The sequence below is a fragment of the Tauraco erythrolophus genome, chromosome 12 (genome assembly GCF_009769465.1).
Source record: "Tauraco erythrolophus isolate bTauEry1 chromosome 12, bTauEry1.pri, whole genome shotgun sequence".
Classification (NCBI taxonomy): Eukaryota; Metazoa; Chordata; class Aves; order Musophagiformes; family Musophagidae; genus Tauraco; species Tauraco erythrolophus.
This window is the reverse complement of record NC_141476.1, coordinates 11,261,558-11,283,688: the sequence shown is the minus strand read 5'-3', so window position 1 is coordinate 11,283,688 and position 22,131 is coordinate 11,261,558. Positions and strand designations below refer to the sequence as shown.

General features: G+C 46.3%; 1 protein-coding gene across 1 annotated transcript in view; it reads right to left on the bottom strand.

Moving 5' to 3' along the window:
• Positions 1–22,131, bottom strand: part of GRIP2 (glutamate receptor interacting protein 2) — a 114,470-nt gene that overhangs the window by 30,799 nt on the left and 61,540 nt on the right. Inside the window, exons 8-14 of the mRNA XM_086619261.1 lie at positions 15,511–15,658; positions 14,640–14,809; positions 10,484–10,609; positions 9,215–9,367; positions 8,805–8,991; positions 3,076–3,221; positions 2,326–2,406 (exon numbers count right to left, since the gene is read on the bottom strand). Coding sequence (XP_086475387.1) covers positions 2,326–2,406; positions 3,076–3,221; positions 8,805–8,991; positions 9,215–9,367; positions 10,484–10,609; positions 14,640–14,809; positions 15,511–15,658 — 1,011 coding nt within the window. The remainder of the gene's footprint in view (positions 1–2,325; positions 2,407–3,075; positions 3,222–8,804; positions 8,992–9,214; positions 9,368–10,483; positions 10,610–14,639; positions 14,810–15,510; positions 15,659–22,131) is intronic.

Below are 22,131 nucleotides of genomic sequence, written 5' to 3'. Positions count from 1 at the left end.
AGCATTCAAATCAGCAGAACTGAGAGGAACTGAGCAAAACAGAGTTATTTTTACCTCTTTTCTCTTGCTGCTTGCATCACACTCCCGCATGCACATCCTGTCTCTGCAGGAGGTACTTACCATAAGGCTGCTTGCTTTGGTTTTAATGTTTGAGACTGGTATATTTATCTGCTTGGTCAGAGGCAGAGTGACAAAATGATGACCTAATTTGCTAAGGGTCATGTGGACATAGGATTATACAGACTAATAAATGAAATCAGAATTAGGATTCAACTAGCATTTCATCCTTGCCACCCCATTTTCTGGCTGGCTCTCTTTTGCTCCATTTGTAAATATAATTTTGGCTTTGACTCAGCAAAGGATTGAAATATAACTTAAATTTATGCATATGCATTATTTAAACAATGTCCTGTGAACATGTTCAATAATCAAAAAGATCAAATCTATTACATTGTTTAAAAACTGCTTTGTAGTTGGATAATGGGTATCTAACTATTTAAAACCCAGGGGTCAGTTTCGTTTTATTTAGCGGTGATTTCAAAAAATGTGTGAAATCAATTTTTTAAACAAATTTCAAATGAAAACGGTTTCAACATAAAAATATGTTTGAAGTGTAAATGCACATCTGAAGCAGATCACAGTTAAGTGAGACTTCACAAAAAAACCCTCCTATTCTTGCTGGCAACTCCGACATTTGTTTTGCTCTCCAGTCCCAGATATAAACTAAGCTTTGAAGTTTAAACGGAGTGAAACCCTGGCCATGCTCAAGCCAGAAGTCTTTTGCTCCCAGGTCCATCGTCCTAGTTTGCATTTTGAGATTGAAAGCTGGCACAGTAGGCAGGGCAGTGGGCTGGGAACCCAGTGCAGGACGGGGTGCCACACTATGCCCTGCTCCCCCGCCAGTGAAATGTCACTACGGGTACGCCACTGCTTTCGGAAAGCACTTTGATGTGCTACCAAGCCAAATGTCTAATACTATGCTGATATGTTTTAGGATTATCCTTGTGGCACAAATAGAGGAAACTGGGAAGGGGGAGAAGAAATAACACAGGGTGTGAATCCATCACCCTGTCGATGTTCAAGTCGCGCTTGAGAATCACCCCATTTAGACCAGAACACCTCCAATTAACTCACTGACTAATGCTGTAAATGCCAAGAGGTAATTGCAAATAGCTTATCTATTTCGATGAAACCTAGTTTTAAAGTGTCCCTAGTGACTTCATTCCCCAGACACAGCTGGGTCTGTGCTCCTGAGGGCTTGGACACAAGATCCCATTACTGCAGTTTCACAAGTTGCTTTGTTTCAGCAGAGAGGTGGTGGCAGCCTCTGGGCATTGCAAATCCGAGATGATTCAACTCAGTTTACCCAGCAGTGAAAGAGGGACGTGAGACCTGCTTACATTTGCCATAAAGGAAAAATTCACTGAGGCAAGGCATAACGAGACTCCAAATTGGCCAGAAATTTGGGATGGACCTGCCTATATTATCCCCTTACAGCATCACCTCCTAAGAGGCCAAAAGGTCTTTAAATGAAAAATATGCTTCAGAAGAGAAACAAAGATAATTAATCAAGAGTGAGCAGAGAAGAGAGAAAAGAAAGAAAAAGGCTTATGTCTCATTCTCTCAGTGTCCACCAAGTCATGGCACATGGATCTCCTCCTCCATGGCTGCGGTTAGTCAATGCAAGGACTCCTGGCAAACTCTGCCCAGCACCTTCCTTCCCCCCCCACCTCTAAGGCCTGCCACCATCTTCATCATCCTCTTCCTCTTAGCAGTTTCCCCTCTCTATCCTTCAAGCTGTGGGTTCACCTCCCACTTGCTCTCCTTCCTCCACCTCTTCCTGCAAGGGTCCCACCAGATTCAGGCAATCCCTTTTTAAAAGCAGCATAATACAACTGTAAGCAAGGAAATAAAAATATAATATAATATAATTATAATATAATATAATATAATATAATATAATATAATATAATATAATATAATATAATATAATATAATATAATATAATATAATATAATATAATATAATATAATATAATATAATATAATATAATATAATATGTCTGTGGCACAGACCAACTGCTCACATGCCCTTTAGAGACACATCCTTTGCCACAATCCTTCATGTGGCCGCTTTTCTCTGCAGCCACCAACTCGTGGGGGTAGGAACCACACATTTAATTCAGTTTGGGATAAATCACAAGCCCTGCAAGCACTACCAGGAAACCCCATGTAATCTTATCTCTCTCCGCTGGGTCCCTCTGATGTGCCAAGGTGGAAAGCAGTGGCTTTTGCAACTGCTAGTGCAAATCTGAGCAATACTTACAGCTGATTGTAATTCCAAGCTCTACACCCCTTTTCTTGGGCAATTTAACGTGGAAAGTACCGCTGCTGGGTATGACAGACTCTATAAAACCAAAAACAGACACAAAAGAAAACAGAAGAAAAGAGTTTTCAGTTGCATGGATGGTTTCTTTGGAACTAAGAAAAAGAAGCCCATAAAACTCAGCTTTATTGGTTCAAATAAGGTTGTTACTCGAGGCCCTGTGGACTTCACTTTAAAATTCAGACTCTCACTAAAAATACATGCTCTGAACATCGAGTGAAGTACTCACATCATGCTGTACTTCAAGACTGAGGCAGCTCTGTCAATGTAAAAGGAAAAAAACTTTTTTTTTTTTTAAATACAAAGCTGCACTTGAGCCCCAGTCAACAGCTTTGGCTCCCTCCTTCCTTCAAGGCCATAAATTAATATAAATTAATATAAATATTATTCACATTAATGGGCAAATATTTAAAGTGCAGGTGGCCTCTTTGTCTACTCCTTAGGCTTATCTCAGATAAGTAGTGAGTACAAGGCATTTTTGAAGGGATCAGAAGAAGGACCCTCCATCTCGGTGCACGTTAGCGAATAATGAGAAATGGAAAAGCTCCTCACAGGGTCTCATCGCTCTTCCTTCTGAGCTCTAGCAAAAACCTCATGTATTTGTGTGAATACACTCCATCCTATGGGTTAGCAAAGGCACTGGCAGAGTCCTGCTGGTAGTGTGGAGCAGCAATTCCTTCAGCAACTTACCTGCAACATCAAATTCAATCTCGAGCACCACTTTGTTGGTGAGCGCGGCATCACGCAAAAGCTGATTAGCTTCCTCCATAGTCCCATCCTCAGTTGCAATGCCATTGATAGAAAGGACTCTGTCTCCTACTTGCAGCAGCCCACACCTGCAGTCCACATTGGGAAAAGCGGGAAAGGGGATGAGGAGACAGGGAAAAAGAGGAAAGGAGAAACAACCCCACAACCAGCCATGAGTTACTTTCGCCAGGTAAATCTGTTACAAGACACATAGAGTAGTGACAAATCCTGTAGAAGTGGCCCCAAAGAGAAGATAACTCCTTCTGCAATTCCCGTCCCAGTGTCAAGTGTCCCTGGAAGGTCACAAGGCAGCAAATCCCTGTGGTTTGCTTAAGTTCAGATATAGTTTGCTCCTAAATAACCATTTTTGGTCATATTTCCTGCAACTTCCAGGAAAGGAAAAAAAAGTAAACCTCACCTTCCTAAAAGTCAACACCATGGCCAAGAGATGAGACTGATAAATGCAAAGGCATGTGCCTTCCTACCCTATCTAAGGTATACGGCTCTTTCCATGTGCATGCACCCTCTGAAACCCAAACTAACAGCACTGAAAATTGCAGAGAGTCCTCTGCTTAATATGTGGCTAATATTGAAGCTGCAATCCAATGAACTCACTGAAATGTCTCCACAAATTGGATAATCATTTATTCCTTGTAATTGCATTTCTGGAAGCCAAATGTACATTGATATTGTTTAACTGCCTTGAAAGGCCAATATTATTCCGATGCGATATCCCACCAATATAACCACAACTGGCACTTTGGGGTTTTTGGTTTAGACCCACCTTCTCCAAGAGCACAGATCAGCAGGTCTTTTTACCTTGGAAGAAAAACAATGACAGCAAGGCTATGTTGGAGATACAGTGCTACAGCATGGTTTGTCTCTTGGGATCTCTCTATATTTATAAGCAAGGATTTTTCCACACATGAACCACTACATTCTACATTCACCCTCCCCCTTTCCTTTCTTTTTTTTTCTTTTTTAAATATACTGTAACACCAGCAAGACAATCCTCCACCTTACTGAGCCAGCTCATGGCTCTACAAAATAGTGTAGTGTCCCTGTGACTGGCCATGGGCAATTGCTCATCTTCCTTCTCCTCCACATCCTTCATCAGTTGTTTGCTATAACCACATCTTTCCAGATTTTCCACTCATTACCTGTTTAGAAGGCTGTCCACTTGAGCAGAGCTTGGGAAACCAGTCCTCCCCCATCGTTAACATAAGCTACAGAGTGGTCTCCAAAACAAGTTGAGGGTTATGAAAACAAGTCTAAGGTTCATCTCCACATTCGGAGTTATTTTACCACAAATACTTCCCACAAGGCATCAGCTATCCTGTTTTGAGCCTTCTCCAGATAATCTTTATTCCCCTGCTCTTTAATGATCAAGCACATCCTGTGCTCTGTCCTTCCTAGATGTCAACTTCCACTGATATTTCACGGAAGATGGCTTGTTTTTTACTAATCCTTCCAGCCACTCTTCATCACTCACATCTAATTTAACTGTAAGAAAACATGGCACTGCAGCTTCTGGGCACACAAAGATAACATCAAAGACAACGGACACTGGCTGTGTTATTCACCACCAAACAACAGGATGTATATGAAAGGCCAGGTTACCAAGAAAGAAAGCACATCCAAATTCAATAAAAATGCACAAGCACAACAGTTTTTGCTGGTGGCCCATCAAAAGCTGAAATATGACCAAGTTTGGAGAGAACTTAAGGAGGTTATTTTACTGGTAGGAAGGTATTAAACTTGCAGTGTATTTACACTGCTGCCTGAGTTCATGCCATCCATGGAAAAACGCCGGCTATTTTATGAGATGTAAATTCAGAATTGTTTGTTCAAGGAGACTTGGATTAGGACAGACAACTCCATGGTGTGTAAACAAATCCACCCTTGCGAATAAATTACATCAAGTTTAATTACAGTCCTTTACTGGACTTGTGGCTATGCAGCCACACAGATGCACTTGGAAATATGAGCTTATAAATATGAAGATGGCAAGAAGAACAACACAGATGCCTCCTCCAGCACCGAGAGCTCTCTTGCTATAATGCACCTTTTGGAAAGGAGGGATCAACACCTGCATCACATAGACATCACTGTCATTTCAAGGTCGCACGAGGACATGATCCATTTTGGCACCACTGTTCCAACTGCAAGGGCTGGGAGATCACACAATACTTTTATACAGCATCGAAGAAAAATTTACCGCCTTCCTCTTCAGAGCTGCCTTCTCACGAAACAACTGTTTCCTGTGTTTCTTCACTCAAGGTAGGCTTCCCTGAGTGGTTTACAGCAAATAGCTCTGTTAGGCCAGAAGTATTTTATTTCTTTTACTATTAGCCTCAGTCAATCATGGTTGTTTAAACCTCTGTCTTGCAGGTTTATAAAAGTTTGTGGAGTGAAGCCACAACCTTCTGGCTCCCTCCACAAGTGCAAGGAGACCCGACGTGCTTTGCTAACCCTTCAGAGTAATTCCAGAGAAACCAGTTTCCTACTGTCATGTGCCCTGGGAGCCAAGGCTCCTGCAGACCTCTCCTTGGCTCTGCTGGGGGATCCTACACAAACCTTTTGGATGGCTTTCCTGGGCATTTGTCTCAGAGGTGGAGAGGCTAACATCAGAGCTCACAAAGTCCTTTGAGATCATGGGAGAAGTGCTTTAAATGAGAAAGAACAAGAGTACAGACGTCTCCCGGAGTGAAAGACAGCCCTATGGATGTGCTAGAGTCTGTGATGGGAATGTCTCCCTGGGGTTGCAGAGATTCCCATTTTGTCCTGACTCATTCCTTGGGCTCAAAGACTGCACTGGACCAGCGTAAGTGTCCTGCTAAACACAGAGCAGTGCATATTCAAGCCTTGGGCAAGACATGCACTGAAGATCTCACTCAGCATCATCAGCATCTGCGTGGTCACTTCAGCTGTGTGGTGGCAGCAGCTGCAATCACAGCCACATTGCTGGCTGCAGAAACCGACCTGTCGTGCCCTTATATCCACCCGAACTGGCCTGCACAGGTCAGACTTGCACATCTATGTATGTCTGTACATTTGTATCTGCACCTTGGTGAGTGGGTCCCAGCCTCCAAAAGATCAAAGCTTTACTGACAGTTTCACTCAGCTGTTAAACTTTCCTTTGCAAACTCTTCATACTCAAAAGCCAGAAACACAATGATCAAACAACTGTGTCTGAGCAGAGCTAGAAAACACGTAACTCAGCAGGAAGCATTGATTTTGGATACCGGGATGGAGAAGCCAGATACTCCCCCACTGCTGTCAATGACAGCTGGGGGAGGAAGGACACAAAAGCTGCTTCAAGGCAGCCATGAGGGAATGTTGGGCATCTTCCTATTCCATCCTCCCTGCTGATAACAGGGGCTGAATCACTGTCTCATTTGGAGCTCGAAGGCTTCATCTTGCACCCAGGAAACAAAACAACAGGTGGGGAGGGAGGTCTATTAGAGGCTATTGGCTGTAAAACAAATCACAAGTCAGGGAGGTGAGAGCTTTTGCTTCAAACCACCTGCCACAAGCCAGTACAAAGCAGATAATAAATGTGAGGCAGCCCGACTTCCCTGAAAAGAGGGTGATGCCTTCCTCCTCCTTAAATTTGGTTGGCACCCAAGAGGCAGCTCCTCCATGGCAAGCCAGATGGACGAAGCGATTGTGGATCATGGCCTTGTGGAACAGCAAATTCAGATTCACAGGTCTTGCACCAGAGTCCATGAATACGCAGGACAGACCCAGACTGCTGAGCCCAATCCCTGTATCCCCACCGCTCACCCTCTTTTGCAAAGGGCAACAACTGCAGCACAAGAAAGTGCACAGCCCAGCCTCAGCCGAGAGCCCGACCCGGTAAAGGGGAGAAAAATGGCTCTAAATGTCTTGGGCTGCAATTACAGCAGAACCTCTCAGAGGCAGGGAATAAGGTACCTAGGAAGATCAGAGCAAACAAGCTCTGTGGGACAGCAAGAAACAAAAAGTGAAATGAAAACATAAAACTGCCTTTTTCACCTTGCTGCAAACCCAGCACACTTGTCACTTCAAGACGGGGAGGAAGAACAGTACAGCCTAAGAAAGGAAGAAATACACGACAAAGATTTAATCCCCAAATCAAATCCAGGCTGCAAACGCAGAAAGGATTGCTCCCTGTCGCCAGGAAGCAGCAGCCAGGAGAGCGCGAATGCTGCTGGGTGGGCAGCCGAGAGGGAGAGCAGCGTGTGCGACACATTAGAGCCAAGCAGGACTGCATTGCGAGTCTTTGCTTTCGCTCCAGGCTTGGCAAGAGGATAAAACAAAGCCAGGCGGATTTCAGCACTTCTCCCTCCTCCCCTGGGATGGCAGGCTTTGTTACTGCCTGATTTATAAAAGGAATTTGGTGCTTTGCAATATGAGCCAAATTCACCCTGGTAATAGAGGATAAAAAAACCTCAAAACACCATCACTTTCCTTTTTAAACACTGTTTGGAAACAAACAAGGAAACAAAAAGGCAGAAAAGGCTTTTGATATCTCTCTTAACCTGCATCACTCAGGACAACTCTTCTTCCTGTGCCAGCACCTTGTCCCTGTCCTCCCACAGGCACAAGCACCCAGCACTCATGCTCCGCCTTGCCTCTGCATCAGCCACCTGGAGAAGCTACCGCACAGAGAGACCAGTCTGCGGGGCAAGGACTCGAGTTTCCTTTCACAGATGCTTTCCCTGCCATACTACTCCTCCATGGGTTTAACCTACATGCTGTTTTCCTGGACTGGTTTGGGGACACCAAACCATCAGCACACACTGTTGAATCCCTCGGACACTTCTCCTCCCACAGAAGGGTCTGCAATGGGTGCTGAGCACTGCCACTTCATTGCACCTCCAGCACCCCTAGGCAGGATGGACCACCAGTGGAAATCACAAGCAGAAAGAGAAACCAGCACAGCGGCCCCACAAGAGCTCAAACCATGCTGGGACCTGGTCTTGCTACAGGGCACCTACGCAGTAGCGCACAGGCACTCAACCAGACTTTAAATCCAGCCAGCAAAGGTATCGGGAAAAGTTTAGTCAGAATAGCCAGAGCTCCGGAGCTGAGGCTCGGCTCCCGGAGTCGTCATTGCTCCCACTATCCCTAGGGGGTGACAAGCAGCAGTTAACACTGCTCCTCCATCCTGCTCTTCTCCCAGCATTATAGAGCCAAAAGCAAGAGTGCTGAAATGCAGCACCTACCTGCTCCTCACCAGAGCCCTCCTCTGCAGCTCAAATCCTTGCTTTTAGGCCAATTCATACAGCTGGGCACTGCTACAATGAAACCGGGCAGAAACCACTTTGCTGGGCCCACTTGTTTAGATCTTTCCCCTTTCTGCACCCAGATAAAAGCTTTATCTTTCAACAAGAAAAGAAAAAAAAAAAGAATGGGAATGGCTCTCTCACACAGACACACGCTCCCTTCCTCCTCCTCCCAGAACAGCCGCAGCCTGGTGCCAAGACGTTCACCTGGGATGCGAGGGAGGCCACGGTCAGCCGACGAGTGCAGAAATGGCAGTGACAGTAAACCATGCCCAGTGAAGAATGGGAGATATTACAAGGATGATAGTAAATATCTAAATGAGCCTCTGAGGAGAGAAAACAAACCAAACCATGAAATGTTCAGCAGCAGCACCATCAGCATCCAAGGGCAAGGTCTCTAACCTCTCTGCCGGACTGTCGGGCTCAATAAAACGGACGAGAGGTGGGGAAGACAGGGTTTCGGTAGCAAAGATGCCTCCCTGGAGCTGAAGTCCGAAGCCATTCAAAGGGTCTCCCCTGAGCACCACCTCTGTCGTCTCCGTATGGACTATCTGCCCGCCAGGACCCACTGTGCTGGAGGCCAGCGACACTGAGAGGAGGAGAGAGGCAGAAGGTCAGGGTAGCCACAGTCAATGTAGCAGGTCTGGTCACAGACCTCGATCTGGCGGTGGTGGGGACAATGACCAAGGATGAGGGAGGCATTGATGGTGCTGACATGAGTGGTCCTACCCCAGCTAACAGTCAATAATAAGGACAGCAAGGCAAACATGCATGCCCTGTCCAACCCAGCCCTAGCCCACCACTACTCTTACATGAGCTCTTGTGCTCCTTCTTCTTCTGCCGCCTCCTCAGCATGGTGGTGCGGGGGCTCATGGGGTGGGAGCTGCGAGGTAGCGTGTTCGAGTTCTGGCAGGGGAAGCCCTGCGCATTCATGGTGGGAGACGAGAAGTTGGCAGCCACCAGAGCTGGGGAAATACAGAGCATGTTAAGGATGTGCACAGAGAAGTGCAGCAGTGGGTTCATCTAATGGATGGTTCATCAAACACCTAACATGTTTGGAGTAGCTCCTTCTTCCCAGCTCCAGGGCTCATATGGATGTGAGAACCTTGTCATAGAGTCACAGTATCATTTAGGTTGGAAAAGACCTTTAAGCTCATCGAGTCCCAACATAAACCTAACACTGCCAAGCCCACCACTAAACCATGTCCCTGAGCACCACGTCTATATGCCTTTTAAATATCTCCAGAGATGGTGCCTCAACCAATTCTCTGGGCAGTCTGTTCCAATGCTTGATAACCCTTTGAGCAAAGAAGTGTTGTCCTGGGCTTGCAGCTCCAGGAAAGCTGTGAGAGCAGGCTTGGACTCAAGATGGACATCACTCTGATGTGCAGAGACTCCACTGATAGGGCTACATGTCACTGCAGCATGCAGGCCACCAGGTGAGAAACACAGCATGGATGTGGGGCAGCCAACAGCAGGTTGGTACAATGACACTAATGAACATTAAATCCATAGAAAGAGAAACCACAGCTTGAACTTGAGCTGCTGGGCAACCGTGCTGCCCTGTTTGCTTCCCAACACAGTGTAATGTTTCCTCTCTATCTTACTGTCATAAGACAAGAAATCTGGGGCTGAACAGTGCCTGCTTCCTGCAAGAGGTGGGCTTACAGACAGATTTCAAAGCAGCTGTAATCCTGCTGTTAACTTGTTGTGTGGCACCAGGGCTGAGCTGGATGTGTTGGTGTATAACGTTCCTACACGCACCAGAGCTGCCTTCCTTCTCCCACAGCAACTTGTTTTTACCCTTGCCTGTATGAAACCGGGCACTGGGCTGTGGGGTTTGAGTATGAAAGTATGGGTCTGCCCAGCACATAGCTCTCACTGCAGTTACCAGGTCTTTGTGTTGTGGGCTGCAGATACTGATTTTGCACCTGAGCACTGGACCTGTGAAAACAGACCCAGGTGACCGAGGAGGAAATAAATTACACTCATGGCTACAGAGCTGGGTATTAAGGCAATAGAGGAGCACAACATCAATGAACACGTGGAGGGATGGGGGTAACACCGTGCACTGGGGTTACATTTGCAGTAATCCTGTCCAGACGTCTGGTTCCAAGTGGGTGTCTTGCAGTGTCCGGGGTGGTGGGTGTGACAGTAGTTGACACAGGGGTCCCAGCAGTGGTGGTGGTCGCTCTTCTGAACCTTGACTGATGGCACCAAGGGGAGCAGAAATCACCACAGGCAGAGAGGAGACGTGAGAGAAAGAAAAGGTAAGAAGCATAAACCAGGAGATTGTAGAAAAGAGCCTCATACTGGCTCTGAACAAGTCAACTCAACCCCAGTGCATCAAGCACCAGCAGTGAAAACGCATCCCCGTGTAACCTCGTGACACTTGATGCAAAGTGGCAGAAATTCACCCCTTCCCCATAAAAAGCTCCACAGCCTGAGCCAACAGCCTGACTGAGCTGTGCTGGCAGCGCACAGATGTCATTACCATTTGCAGTCTGTTGTGTGACACACAGAAGCTCCCTCCAGCCACAAGTTTCCCGCAGAGGCCATCAGCGTTATCCGACAGCACCGGGGAAACCTCCTTGCGCTGCTTCCCACCTCACTGCTGGAGCTGCCCTCCCAGGGACAAGGCTCAATGCCTTCCACAAATGCCAAGGTCTGCTTTGAGCACTTTGCTTGGCTCCAACATTTGGTTGTTCAGCGGCTGCTCTTGGCCGGGAATCCATCGCAGGGTGCATGTATGGATGAAAGAGAGGAGCAGCGGAGGGCCGCCTCCCGCTCACCAGAACAAAAGGGATTTTATAAGCCGCTGCTTAAAGGCAATTACAGAGGGGCACCGACACAGGAAGAGATGTCAACGCTGTGGCAAACAGTAAATTAAAACATGGCACCATCACAGTAGACTCTATTCAAGGCCACACAACTGCTTTAGCTTCAACCCTAACCCCAGCCCAGCACATGTTGACAGAAATCTGTTGCAGCGTGACATCCATCGTCTGGAAATCCCCTGTCCCAGAAACTGTGGCTTTGCAACATCAGGTCACGATGCCACAGGTCTCCTCTGGAGTACTTCAAACATCCCCAGGCACAGGTCCCTTCCTTGCCCATTCTCACTGACTCTCCTTTCGCCCCTGGAGCAGCACAGGGTCAGTTTGGTTTTCCTTGCCCAACAGCACTGGATTTTCTCTCCCGAATCTCTGCACCATGGTGTCTGGATCTATTTTCTTCTGAGAAGAATTGCTGTCTAACAAGCAAGATTGCAAGTGTCTCTTTTAATCAGCTAAGCATGAATAGTATCCCACAGTGGAGCATCACTGGAGCCACGAGTCATCCCAGAGCTCTTAACCTCACAACCACTTGCATTGACTGGCAGTCACCTTTCCAGGATGACACCTCCTCCAGGCTCTGTGTCCTCCAAGTAGGCAGAAACACTGCCAGTGCTGGTACTACCAGAGCTTTCTGAGGGTGCAAACCTGGGAGAGGGACTCAGTTTATTTAGTGAGTCCACCCACAGATCTCATCTAAAGCTCATCTGTTAGTGCCTTTAACAGCGGAAATCCATTTTGTGTGCATGCATCACAGGCATTAAATCATTTAGGTTTTCCAAGCAATATTGTGATTAAATTTAGCCTTTGCTAAACATTCAGTGAGTTTAGCACTTAGTCTATCAAGTTCTTAAAAAATACACTTCCAACTCTGGAGTTTCTATTTTGCAGATTCAAAAACAAATTCAGAGTCAGGCAGCTTTTAAAAACAAAAATCAAATTAATAAATGTAGCTATATCTAGATAAAAAGGAAAGTTCTTAATAAAATTAAACACTTTGAACATGAGGGACAGAGCTTATGGGCATATATACAAAATCATTTAATCCATTTACGGTAATTAAAACTCTCCCATTTGTCTATAAATTCTTAGCTCATATATGACAACAGAAAAAAGTGCCTTTGAAACTCAGCTGTCAGTGCATTGGGGAAGTGAAGAGATTTTAAACAATTCTACAATAAAAAACCTACAACAGCCTTCCCCAAGGCTTTCGCACATCATCCGTGCCTGAGGAAACCCATCCGTCCCAGCACCACTCCTGGGCACCACCCGCTCCCGCTGAGCTTGTGAGCAGGGTGTAATCCTCCCGCAGATTCTCCAAATGCCTCCAGAGCCACAGAGAAAGCAAACTCAGTTTGACAAATCCCGTGCTTCAGCATCAGACCGTACGTTTGCATGGCAGCTGTAGCTTCAGATCCCTCTCCACCTCCTCAATAACTGGATTTTGATTGCATGAGAAGCCACATTTAAAAAATACAATGATGAGCCCCATGCAGGCACATACTGGAAGGACTCAGTAATGCAAGTGCACAGGGATGCATCTGCACAGTCTCCTCTCCTCAGCTGCCTTCCCTGGGCTTCACTCTCTTGCCAACTACAACAGTTTGCTTTTGCATGGCCCATTTTTCCTTACTGTCCCTGTTTGTTTCCCTAAATTCAGAAAAAGCAGCCATGGAGTTGGCACTTGGCATCTGGAGCAGAAAGCAGTGTCTCTCCCAAGTCCAAATGCAGTTTGCCAACTTTGGTGTGGTTTCTCGCCTGCTCACCATGGGCTGCACAGTGCTGTGGCTGGTTGCACCACTGAGGAGCACTGCTGTATGAGCTGCTCCTCTTGCCCAAAGCACCCTCCTTTCTGTCCCCACCACCTCCCTTTCCCATCTCCATCAGCACTGATGAAGGTTCAAGCCCAAGCACTGGTCTCCAACCACACACCTCTGCCTCCCAACAGCTGTGTGGATGAGCAGTATCCTTCCCTGTGATTCTTCACATGTTGAAGAGTTTAATCAAAAGTGGAAACAATTGTTATATCCCTTATTTTTCATATTTATGTCTTGCAGTTATTCTCCCAAGTTTGTGTTCTGTATTTCTGCCACAGCAAACTGATCTAATGTGTGGACCAGATGGTTAAAAAGGCTTTGAACACACTGAGCTGTCCTTCCACAGATCCTCCTTCTCCTGAGCTGCTGCTGAATGTATGTTTTCTGAAAGGAGATTAGGATGAGGGCACTAATGGAAGGAGGAGAACAGTTCATTTTAACAGTCATTGAAAAAGGATTATAGCTTTCCATTTTTTCTTGGGCATAAAGGTCAAGTCATCCATTCCCTTTGTTAAAATGCTTTAATTCTGCACAAATTGGACTGGACATGTAAGAGATTTATTTCTAGACACGGAAAGGTTATTAGATTTTATTTTTCACCACATCACGTTTAAAGAAGACAACATAGATATTTTCTTCCTTTCCCCAAACCATCCTAGAAGAGAACGGAAAGAAGAGCTGTGGCCGGGGCTACTGTGCAACCAATATTATTAAAATGTGTGTTCCTGAGGAACAAGTGATTGAAAACGGTTGCAAAAGGGCCTGGTAGTGAACAGTCACACCTGAAACACCTGGATTACAAGACCACCAGTACAAACCGCAACAAAACTGCAGGGAAACAAATTTGCTGCAACAAATCTACTAGTACTGAGGCTATGTTCACATTGAAGTTTATATGAGAGCCTGAGTCAGTCTCTTGCTTGGAAGGAGAAACTAAAGGTGGGCAACAAAGACGCTCATGAGGGTGGATTCCTAGTGACATTCACAGGAATTTCAGGCTTGATTTCACTGGAGACAGAATTTTTTCCCCAGTATTTCTCTGGTGAGGGGTGGTGGAAAGCAGCAGCTACAGATGCATTTACTCTACCTCTGGCTGCTCAGACTCAGCAGCCATTCAAACCAGAATGATGTCCAGAAGATGAATGCTTGTGTTATAGTTTTGTTTTCTAAGTAAGTCCAGCAGGTTTCTGCCTAGCTACTGACATGTCCTTCACAAAGCCTCACCAGGCATCCGCAAATGAAAACTGAGCTTGGGAATACATTTGCCAGCACCAAGGTTGTTTTCCTCCCTCTCCATTAAAGTCTCTTATCCGAGGTACTAAGGAAGCGGCTTGCACAGCACTGCAAAACCCTGGGATTCCCAACTCAAATTTTCCCATTCAAGCACAGATGTTACCTTTTAATCCTATTCACATCCTTGAAGAACGTCATCTAATCACATGCATTTCATCAAAACATCTTTTTTTTTGACTCCACAGATGTCTCTCTTTGGAGTCCGTTGCCAGCATTCAAAAGCAGCAAGAACCCCAGTAGAGACCTCAAGTGAGTTTTGAGGGCAACCAACAGTGTTTGCACAGAGGACACACCTGTTTCTGGAGGCTTCAAAGGCAGCCTGCTTTGGTGAACAGGTAATATCTCTAGCTTGACATTTTCCGAAGTGGCAGCTAAAAGCTGAGTTGCCTCTAATAAGGAGCAGTGCTCTGTGCTCGTGCCATCTATGGAGAGAATATGGTCGCCAACATGCAACGCGCCACATCTGCAAAGGAAACAGCAAGAGGTAATTATACACACGGCCAAAATCCATGCCCTCACAGTTGAGAGCAGACACATACAAAATCCAACTGTGAATTAGTGTGTAAATTCTTTTCATATCTCATTTTTTTATTTCCGATTTGAACCTTAAGTTCAAGCATTGCCCAAAATACCAGCTAAGATGGTTCATGCTTGAGTCAGTGCTGCTGGCAGCTTGGGAAAGATTTTGAAGTTTTTAATAGTGCCCACTCATAGCTAATCTGGATGGGTGAGGCCTCACCCAACAGTGTAGTTAAGTCCTACAAGCCAGGAGTTCAGCTCAGCAACACAACTAACCACAGCGAGGGCTACATCACGGTCTGTCTTTCTGCATCCCCATGTAAAGGGTGACTAGCTGACTTGCCCAGCAGGAAAAGGCTCTAGCCAGAAGTTTCCAGAATAGGTTTTTGCCATTCCATAGATCCAGGGCAGTCAGATCTGAGATTTTAAAAACAGAGCTCAGCTTTCACATGCACTGAGTTACATTCATTCCCAGTAAGGAGTGTCCACTGGTGCTGGGTCAGATATTTTTAGCACGCGTAGTGCTAAGAACATGTGGACCATTTCAGAGCGAGGCAGGGAAGAATGGCATACACCTAACAACGGGACAAAAAAGCAGCAGAGAAAGCAAAAGCAGAGCTAGGAGAAGCCTGTTCAGATCTGTACCTGTCCACCACACTGGCTGGCTTGATCTTATCGATGACAATGACCTGCTTGTTCCGATGCGTGGTTGTCGTCAGTGTGATTCCTAGCGTAGATCCCGGAGTCTTTGCTATTTCAACTAGTAAAGGACCTGAAGCATTTGCTACAGTATCTGCAAAACAAGAGAGCATCTGAAGACACTTCTCATACAGCCTTTTCCACTTCTAAATGCAGGGAATTGACCAATAGTGCTGACTTGCCACGTGTATCAGCAAACCTGTAGCTTAGACATCCTACAGTCTGTGCCACGTGGTAACTTAAGAAAGAAGGAAACTCAAGAAGCAAAATTGCTTCCTCATAAAATATATATGATAACGAAGCGAAGAGATATTACAACTACTCATTCATAGAAACAACCCCCCTGCCTCTTTTCTTGGGGTTAAACAGAAAGAGAATGCTCAAAGGCTGTGCAGCAGTTACATCAACAGTATTAAAAGAAAAGCATAAAAAAAGGAAGATCAGGACATCGCTGTTATAGGCTTCTTCCTAAACAAAGAAACAAACAAGCACGAAGAAACAGGATCCCACTTTCTAAAGTGCTCAGAAGTCTTGTGTGCTGATCACCAGCTGACCGATGAAGTCAGTCAACTCCTGTGTGCTTCAGGACCAGCTTCGAAATATCGCCTCAACCGCTCCTTTCAGCTCCTCCAGCGCGACAGTGGGAGCAGAGACACGGAGCTACCTACCCGCATGCTTACAAACGCCTCCTCTCTCCCATCAGACAATACAGGGGTGACTCATGTTTGAAAGATGCATTTCTGCAATAAATTTAATAGATGTTGTGAGACTATGAAACTCCTATGAAATTGCACCTGTTAGCATAAGCCTGCACCATACCTCTTCATCTCTTCTGAAGAAGGGGGAGGAAAAAGAAAGCCGGTGCCTCTGGCTGATTCTATAGAAATTCCCTCCACCTCTATTATACACATTTGCTTCCAGATTACCTAAAGCCATCACAAAAAGGCTGGATTCACAAGTGTGTTTTCGCCACCACACAACCCACAACAAGCACCCCATACGTAGTTTGACCCCCCAACAACAGCAGTCCACAGAAATCCACCCATCCACTTTGAAGGAAAGGCCAGCAGAACCCTCTAAAAGCTTGATGCCTCCTCGGCCCTTAATTATTCATAGTAAAGCTTTTCTCTTCCAAAGCTATGCTCTGCTGAAAACGCTGATGCTACTTGGCTCCAAAACTTGATGCATGGCTCATTCTTGCTCTCTGATAAACAGAAGCATTGATGCAGATCTCAGAAGCTAAGCTGCAGCGAGGTCTTTCCTGAGATTTGTTGAAGATGCTGAGTCTCCAGAGACAGGAATCTTGGAAGTTTCCCCTGGGGATCAGTCAGGGGTTGTGCAGGCTCTGATCTACTCACAGTGCCCTTTTTCCCAGGGTGGAAGGAGGAGGAATGAGCCATGCTAAAGGTTATGCAAGGCTTCAAATAAAACACTGTTTATTCTCTGCTGAAACGGACCATGGGGAAGACCTGCAAGCCCTGACAAAAGCGTAGCCCCATTCGATCAAAAGATGCACAAACTACCCAGCTAAATCCTGCGGAAAGTGCACTTAAGCCTTCATTAGCAAAGGAAGCATCAAGAGACTGAGGATCTCTTCCAACAGCAAACACCACCTATACGTTGGTTTTGCAGCCTTTGTGTGTCCAGCACATATCCTCTAAGGAGGGACAGAAATTTATATCTCTCCAGCTGAAGGGAAGGAGACAGGAAAAAAAAAAAGCATGGAAAAAAACTTGCTGGAGTGGTAGACCTTTCCTCGCAAGGAAAATGCCTGCTCCTCTTGGTTTTACTGAGCATCCACCCTTCTCAGCTTTGCCAAGTGTTTCCCAGGGTGGGTCTCAGCACAATGATGAGAGGAGAGGGATTTGGGTAGGTGGCGGGTTGATCCAGGCTGGATGCCAGGTGCCCTCCAAAGTGGCTCTATCACTCCCCTCCTCAGCTGGACAGGGAGAAAAAAATATCATGAAAGGCTCGTGGGTAGAGATAAGGACAGGGAGAGATCATTCACCATCATCATCACAGGCAAAACAGACTGGACTTGGGGAAAATTAATTTATTACCGATCAAATCAGTAGGATAATGAGAAATAAAAACTAAATCTTATAACACCTTCCCCCACCGCCTTCTTCCCAGGCTTAACTTCATTCCAAATTTCTCTACCTCCTCCTCAGCAGTAGCACAGGGGGATGAGGAATGGGGATTGTGGTCAGTTCATCACATGTCGTCTCTGATGCCCGTTCCTTCTCAGGAGGAGGACTCCTCACACTCTTCCCCTGCTCCAGCATGGAGTCCCTCCCACAGGAGACAGTCCTCCACGAAGCTGAGTCCGTGCCATGGGCTACAGTTCTTCACAAACTGCTCCAGCGTGGGTCCCCCACGTGGTCACAAGTCCTGCCAGCAAACCTGCTCCAGTGCGGGCTCCCAGGTCCACAGGTCCTGCCAGGAGCCTGCTTCAGCATGGGCTTCCCACAGGGTCACAGGTTCCTCAGGCATCCACCTGCTCTGGCGTGGAGTCTTCTATAGGCTGCAGGTGGATCTCTGCTCCACTGTTAACCTCCATGGGCTGCAGGGGCACAGCCTGCCTCACCAAGGTCTTCACCACGGGCTGCAGGAGAATCTCTGCTCCGGTGCCTGGAGCATTTCCTCCTCCTCCTTCTTCACTGACCTTAGTGTCTGCAGAGCTGTTGCTCTCACATCTTCTCACTCCTCTCTCCAGCTGCAGTTTTCTCGTGTACAGTTTTTTTTCTTTTTATCCTTCTTAACTATGTTATGCCAGAGGTACTACCACCATCGCTGATAGCCTTGGCCAGCAGTCAGTCTGTCTTGGAGTCGGCTGGTATTGGCTCTATTAGACACACGGGAAGCTTCTAGCAGCTGCTTACACAAGCCACCCCCTGTAGCACCCCCCACTACCGAAACCCTATCACACAAACCCAATACAGGGTACCTTCTCCCATGGCAGGACCTAGGTATCAATTAGGCTGTTAGGAAAGAAATCACAGTTCTGCCTTGAGCCAACAGTCCGTCCTCCCACCACACATAGCACAGGCCACCCTGCTGTCTCTTAATTCTCACCTCCAGTGACACAGATGAGAATTGCTCCAAATCCATTTTATACAGGCATTTGTTGGGGAAATACCAGCCAAGCTTCTATTAATTATTCTAGGGAAAGATTTGGCTCAAATCAAAGGTCAGGAGTCTTTAATTCAGCAATATTTGTGAGGCATGATTAACATGGGGCTATTACACCCAAGCTAATTCAAAAAGAAACCCAGAGAGGCCAGGGCAGACCATGCAATAACCTTACTGTAGAGAGTCCATTGACATTACTGCTTTGGCACCGTGAGATGTTTCTACACCATCATGCACAGCTGCAACTTCACCCAGCATCTGTAGAGAAGGCACCTGCGGTTCTCCGGCATTCACAGCAAATCTCACCTTACTTAAAGCAAGATCCTTTCTCACAAGCCAAGAGAGTCTAAGCAGTTGTTCTGGAGGCTGAGCATCCACGAGAATTCAACTCGAATGCAGTTCAGCATGTACTGAGGGCCATTGCAAGAACAATCATCACTGAGGCCAGTGACATCGACTTTAATATAGATACAGCAGCTTACGTCATTTCTCCAGGGTTTTGTTACCAAGGAACAGAAAAACCACGTATGCCTATGCTGCCTTGCATGGCTGTGCAGATTTTCACGTAACGGTTAGAACGTTTTTTGCAAGCAATGAATCGTGCTTCCCAGAGGAGGATAAGACCATTTTACAGATCAGGAAACTGAGGCACAGCTGTCACACAACTTGTCCAAAATCCATGTTTGTTTAGTGAATAGTCAGAAAGGGTCCAGAAGAGGATCCCTCTCCTTTTCCCCTTTGCTGGATGAATGATGTTACATCTCCTGCCATTGCTGGGAGAAAGCACACATTATCTTCATCCATCTTTAGAAATAATGTTTTTAGTAATTAAATAAACCCTTAAGCACTCCATCTTTTTGAAGACATCTGCTTTTTTAGGTGGCATTGACTATATGAATAGGGTAAATAAACTGGATAGGATCCTGTTAAAATTCAGTATCAGCAGCTCTGGCCTGAATCAGTCCCAGGACCTTAGTTAACATATGCCTCCAAATCCTGCCTTCATTTTTCCTTCTGAACCCAAATTCCAGCGATTTCAAAACGTCCAAGTGGAAGTTCAGCAGCCACCAGGTAACTCGCTACAGATCTAATCAACCCTCTAATCTTCTCCATCGAAACGGAAAGAGGAAAGCCTCCCAAAACTTGCTCAAGTACAGCAAATCCCATCGCTATGTCCACCTGGCTGACCCCAGGAGGACACAAAGGACTGTGCAAAAACCGCTCATACCCATACACTTGAGGGGCACTCACCAATATCGTGATGGATACAAGGGAAGCAGTCTGCTCCAGGCAGCCTGACACCTCAGTGCTGAAGGCACAGGAGACCTGGTTATCCCACCACACAAAGCTGGGGGTTAGCAAGTGTTTTCTTAAAGATCTTTCTCTCAACAGCTTATTTTGGAGGAAATACTGTGGGTTTTTTTTCCTTCTTGCACTAGATTTCCTTGAGTCTCACTTGGCTTTGCTCATTCCCCTAAGGAGGGATGCTCCTGGAATCAGGCTGGAAGGTGTTCTGAGCGCTTGTCTGGAGGATGAGTGAGGTGTGTCCATTTTTTTCCCTACTGTAACACACTTTGGGTGAGAGGAGGAAAAATAAAATTAAAAAAAAAAGCAACCCTCTTGCAAATGCAAACAAAATAAACCAAAAACTCCTAGAAGAAACAAACCAAGGAGCTGCCCCCTTTCTGATACAGCCCAGCGGCTCGTGATCCCTCTGACTTCATAGGCTCCATCTCAGGTCCTGCCCCCTGCCACCACTCATCAGATGCCAAGTGGTCATCCATTTGTGGGACACTACCAGCCCTCCACTCCATCAGCAGGAGAGCCCTGCAGGCCTGAAAATCTCCAGCCTAAAAACAAACAGGCGGAGGGGCAGCCAGGGGAAGGGAGAGGAGGAAAAGGACACAGCAAATTGCTTTGCTCATCCATCATCTCTGGCAGAGAGCTTCCCCCCTCCATGAGTCAACCCCAAAGTCTTGCAGCCCAGCGCCTTGTGTCATGGCACACATGGCTTATTTACAGAGTAACTATTCAAATGCCACTGGTTTCTGGCTGGTCAGTTTATTTGCTAGGGATTTTTTTTTTTTTTTTTTCTTTTTTTCCTCTCTTTTTTAAAAGACTTGTAAGATAGAGTGTTGCCACAGGAAAGCATCTGTTTATTGCAACATTCATCTGGCATCAGCAAAGGGCAGAGATTTTCCTGATGCCCAAGGGAGGTGCATGCCCAGTTTATGCTCCTTTTAAATGGAAATGGCAGATTAATTTAATTCCTTTGGTGGCCTCGAGAAATCTCAGGCAATCTGATGAAAAGCCTGCCACGGCCCCATCCTATGCTGGCCTCCCTGGTGAAAGACTGACAGCCGTGGGATGCTCAGCGGCAATGGCAAGCAGCTGCTGCGTCCCTTGTACCGAGAGCGGGGCTGGCCCCATGAAGCTCATCCTCAGCGCACAATTTTGGCTGGAAAACCACACAGGCAGCTGGGGAACACCATGATTCAACACTCCCCCACAGCAGCCTTGGTCTCTCACCAAGGACAGATGCAGAAAAACAAGTTTCCCTCCTCGAGGGTCAGCCCACACCACCCCAGCCTGTTCGGCTGCAGCAGAGAGCGAGCACAATGTAAAAACCTGTTTTCCCTGAGGATGAACAGGCCAAGCACCACTTCATGGTGGTGTTCCCAGCTCTTACAATGAATCAAGTGAACTGTGTGGCCATGTGTCCCCCCAGCTCCTTCACCAAGTTTTCAAAATGGGAATTTAGAGTCCTCCCTTCAGGCTAACAACATCCCCACATCACTTCCAGCACCTGCTCTTCCCTTCCCTTCCCTCATTATCTTCCTTTGGCTGGTAAAGAGAATGTCTGCAATAGCTGTGATTTGGGGATGATGTGCTCATCTCCCGTTGCAGTTATTAGCTGTTGCCTGGCAAAACTGTCTGCAGAAATTGTTTTAAGCTACGCTTTCTGCATCATCTTGCCATAAAAGAAAGCAGGGCAAATATATCGCTTTACATGGCTGGGAGAAGCACTCCCTATGCAGAAACTACCTTAAGAAAGATGTTTTTACACCTTGGGAAGCATCTGGTTATGGTCCACCATATAGGAACACAAGATGGAGAATCCCTGCATGAAACCATGCCATCACTCTGTGTTCACTCAACCCTACCAGTTTTAGGTGGGAGAGTTACTTAAGAAGAAATACTGAGACACCTTCATGGCTATTTTTATTCCAAGTCAGGTTTTAAATCAATCAATTTTCTTCAACATAGGCACCAGGGGACCACACGAACAACCAAACTCAAAAAAAGCCCATTTCCCACACACCATTTATTGTTTGCTACTGTTCAGTCTTGACAACTCTATGCAAAATCCCTCCTTAACTCCACCTGCCCCTTCCCGGGCAGGGCTGCCAGCCTGTGAGGAGAGGAACAGATGTC